The sequence below is a fragment of the Opisthorchis viverrini genome (assembly GCF_000715545.1).
Source record: "Opisthorchis viverrini unplaced genomic scaffold scaffold8737, whole genome shotgun sequence".
In the NCBI taxonomy this organism is placed as follows: domain Eukaryota; kingdom Metazoa; phylum Platyhelminthes; class Trematoda; order Opisthorchiida; family Opisthorchiidae; genus Opisthorchis; species Opisthorchis viverrini.
The window spans coordinates 1-1,183 of record NW_008754830.1 but is presented as its reverse complement, the minus strand read 5'-3'; the positions used below and the strand labels follow the sequence as shown (position 1 = coordinate 1,183).

General features: G+C 44.1%; 1 protein-coding gene across 1 annotated transcript; it reads right to left on the bottom strand.

Annotated features, from left to right (window-relative positions):
* Positions 1 to 273: 273 nt before the first annotated feature.
* On the bottom strand, positions 274 to 811 carry T265_15976 (hypothetical protein; the record flags this gene model as incomplete). The annotated part of the gene is made up of 2 exons (XM_009179425.1): positions 274 to 526; positions 561 to 811. Coding segments are annotated over 2 exons (504 nt in total), but the record flags the coding sequence as incomplete, so codon positions are not given.
* Between the last annotated feature and the right edge of the window lie 372 nt (positions 812 to 1,183).

The window sequence follows — 1,183 nt, the reverse complement described above, 5'->3', positions numbered from 1 at the left end:
TCTGAGTAATATGCGAGGAATTGGACTGGCAGGTCACTACGATATGCGTCCTCAAGTACCTGCGTTCCAATCACTGTTTTGAAAGGAAAGTCATTTTGGCTACTCAACCCTGGCCGAAACACACGTGCGCTATTTTACGAGCGTTTTTGGGGAAGCCAAGCGATGCCCAGTAACTTCTTCTTACTTCCGGAGATTGCCTTTTGATTTTAATTGTAGTCGCCTCGTGATATATTGCTCTACAGAAGAAAACAAACGCGTTTTGAGCCACTTACGATGTTGATTGAGTAGCATCCTTAGGCTTATTCGCATCATAAAGAAACGGTCCAAGAAATATTGGATGTGATTATTGGTTATGGGATCTGCTTTATTTTGTGCCTCCATCTCCATTACTCCTTGAGCCATAGTTTCAACAGTTGCGGTATGTCGATGACGTATCTCTGCGAGTGTATGGTTGAATTTTTCGAGTGATTTCTCGTTCCACTCCATTCCTTCGTAATCAACCAGATGACAGAAGCTTTGTTCGTACCTGGATTGAAAATAAAACTAAAGGGTGTACTTACCAACGCTCCACGATTGAAGCCGAAGGGGTTCTGATAAGTGCTTCTGGTAAAAGGTGGATTTCTTGCATTATGTTCGCTATTCGAACGGCCAGTTCATCACGCAGAAAAGCAGCGGATTTCGCGGCAGACCCGACCCGTCCGAAAGAAATTAGTTTTTTCAGTGAAAGAGGAGTAGGGCAGTAAGCACCATATTGAACGAACTTTTCCGCATACTTCCCAGAAAATGCCCACAACGTGGCTGTTACTCTCATCGTAATACCGGTGTAGTATACACTCTACGGAAACACCGCACGAAGGTGATTCTCTTAGAGTAGGAGTTCACAGTCTCTGTGGACAGAAAACATGATCCTCATGAGCCGAACCACATTAAGGATGTTACACCACCAAAATTTGCTTAAATAGCAAAATGCCAAGTGGAAATTGCCAAAATGGCAACTGCTTTGCACTACACGGGCAGCAACGCCATCCAGCGGGGTCCATTGTCCACATAATGCCCTTAGTTGCAAAACCTCTGCGAATGGAATGAAACTCTTTGCGCCAAAACGTTGGACCTTGTTGTGTAGGTGCTAACACCAAAATTCATCCTAATCTACGTCCACATTTTCTCAGCTCACCAAATTTCA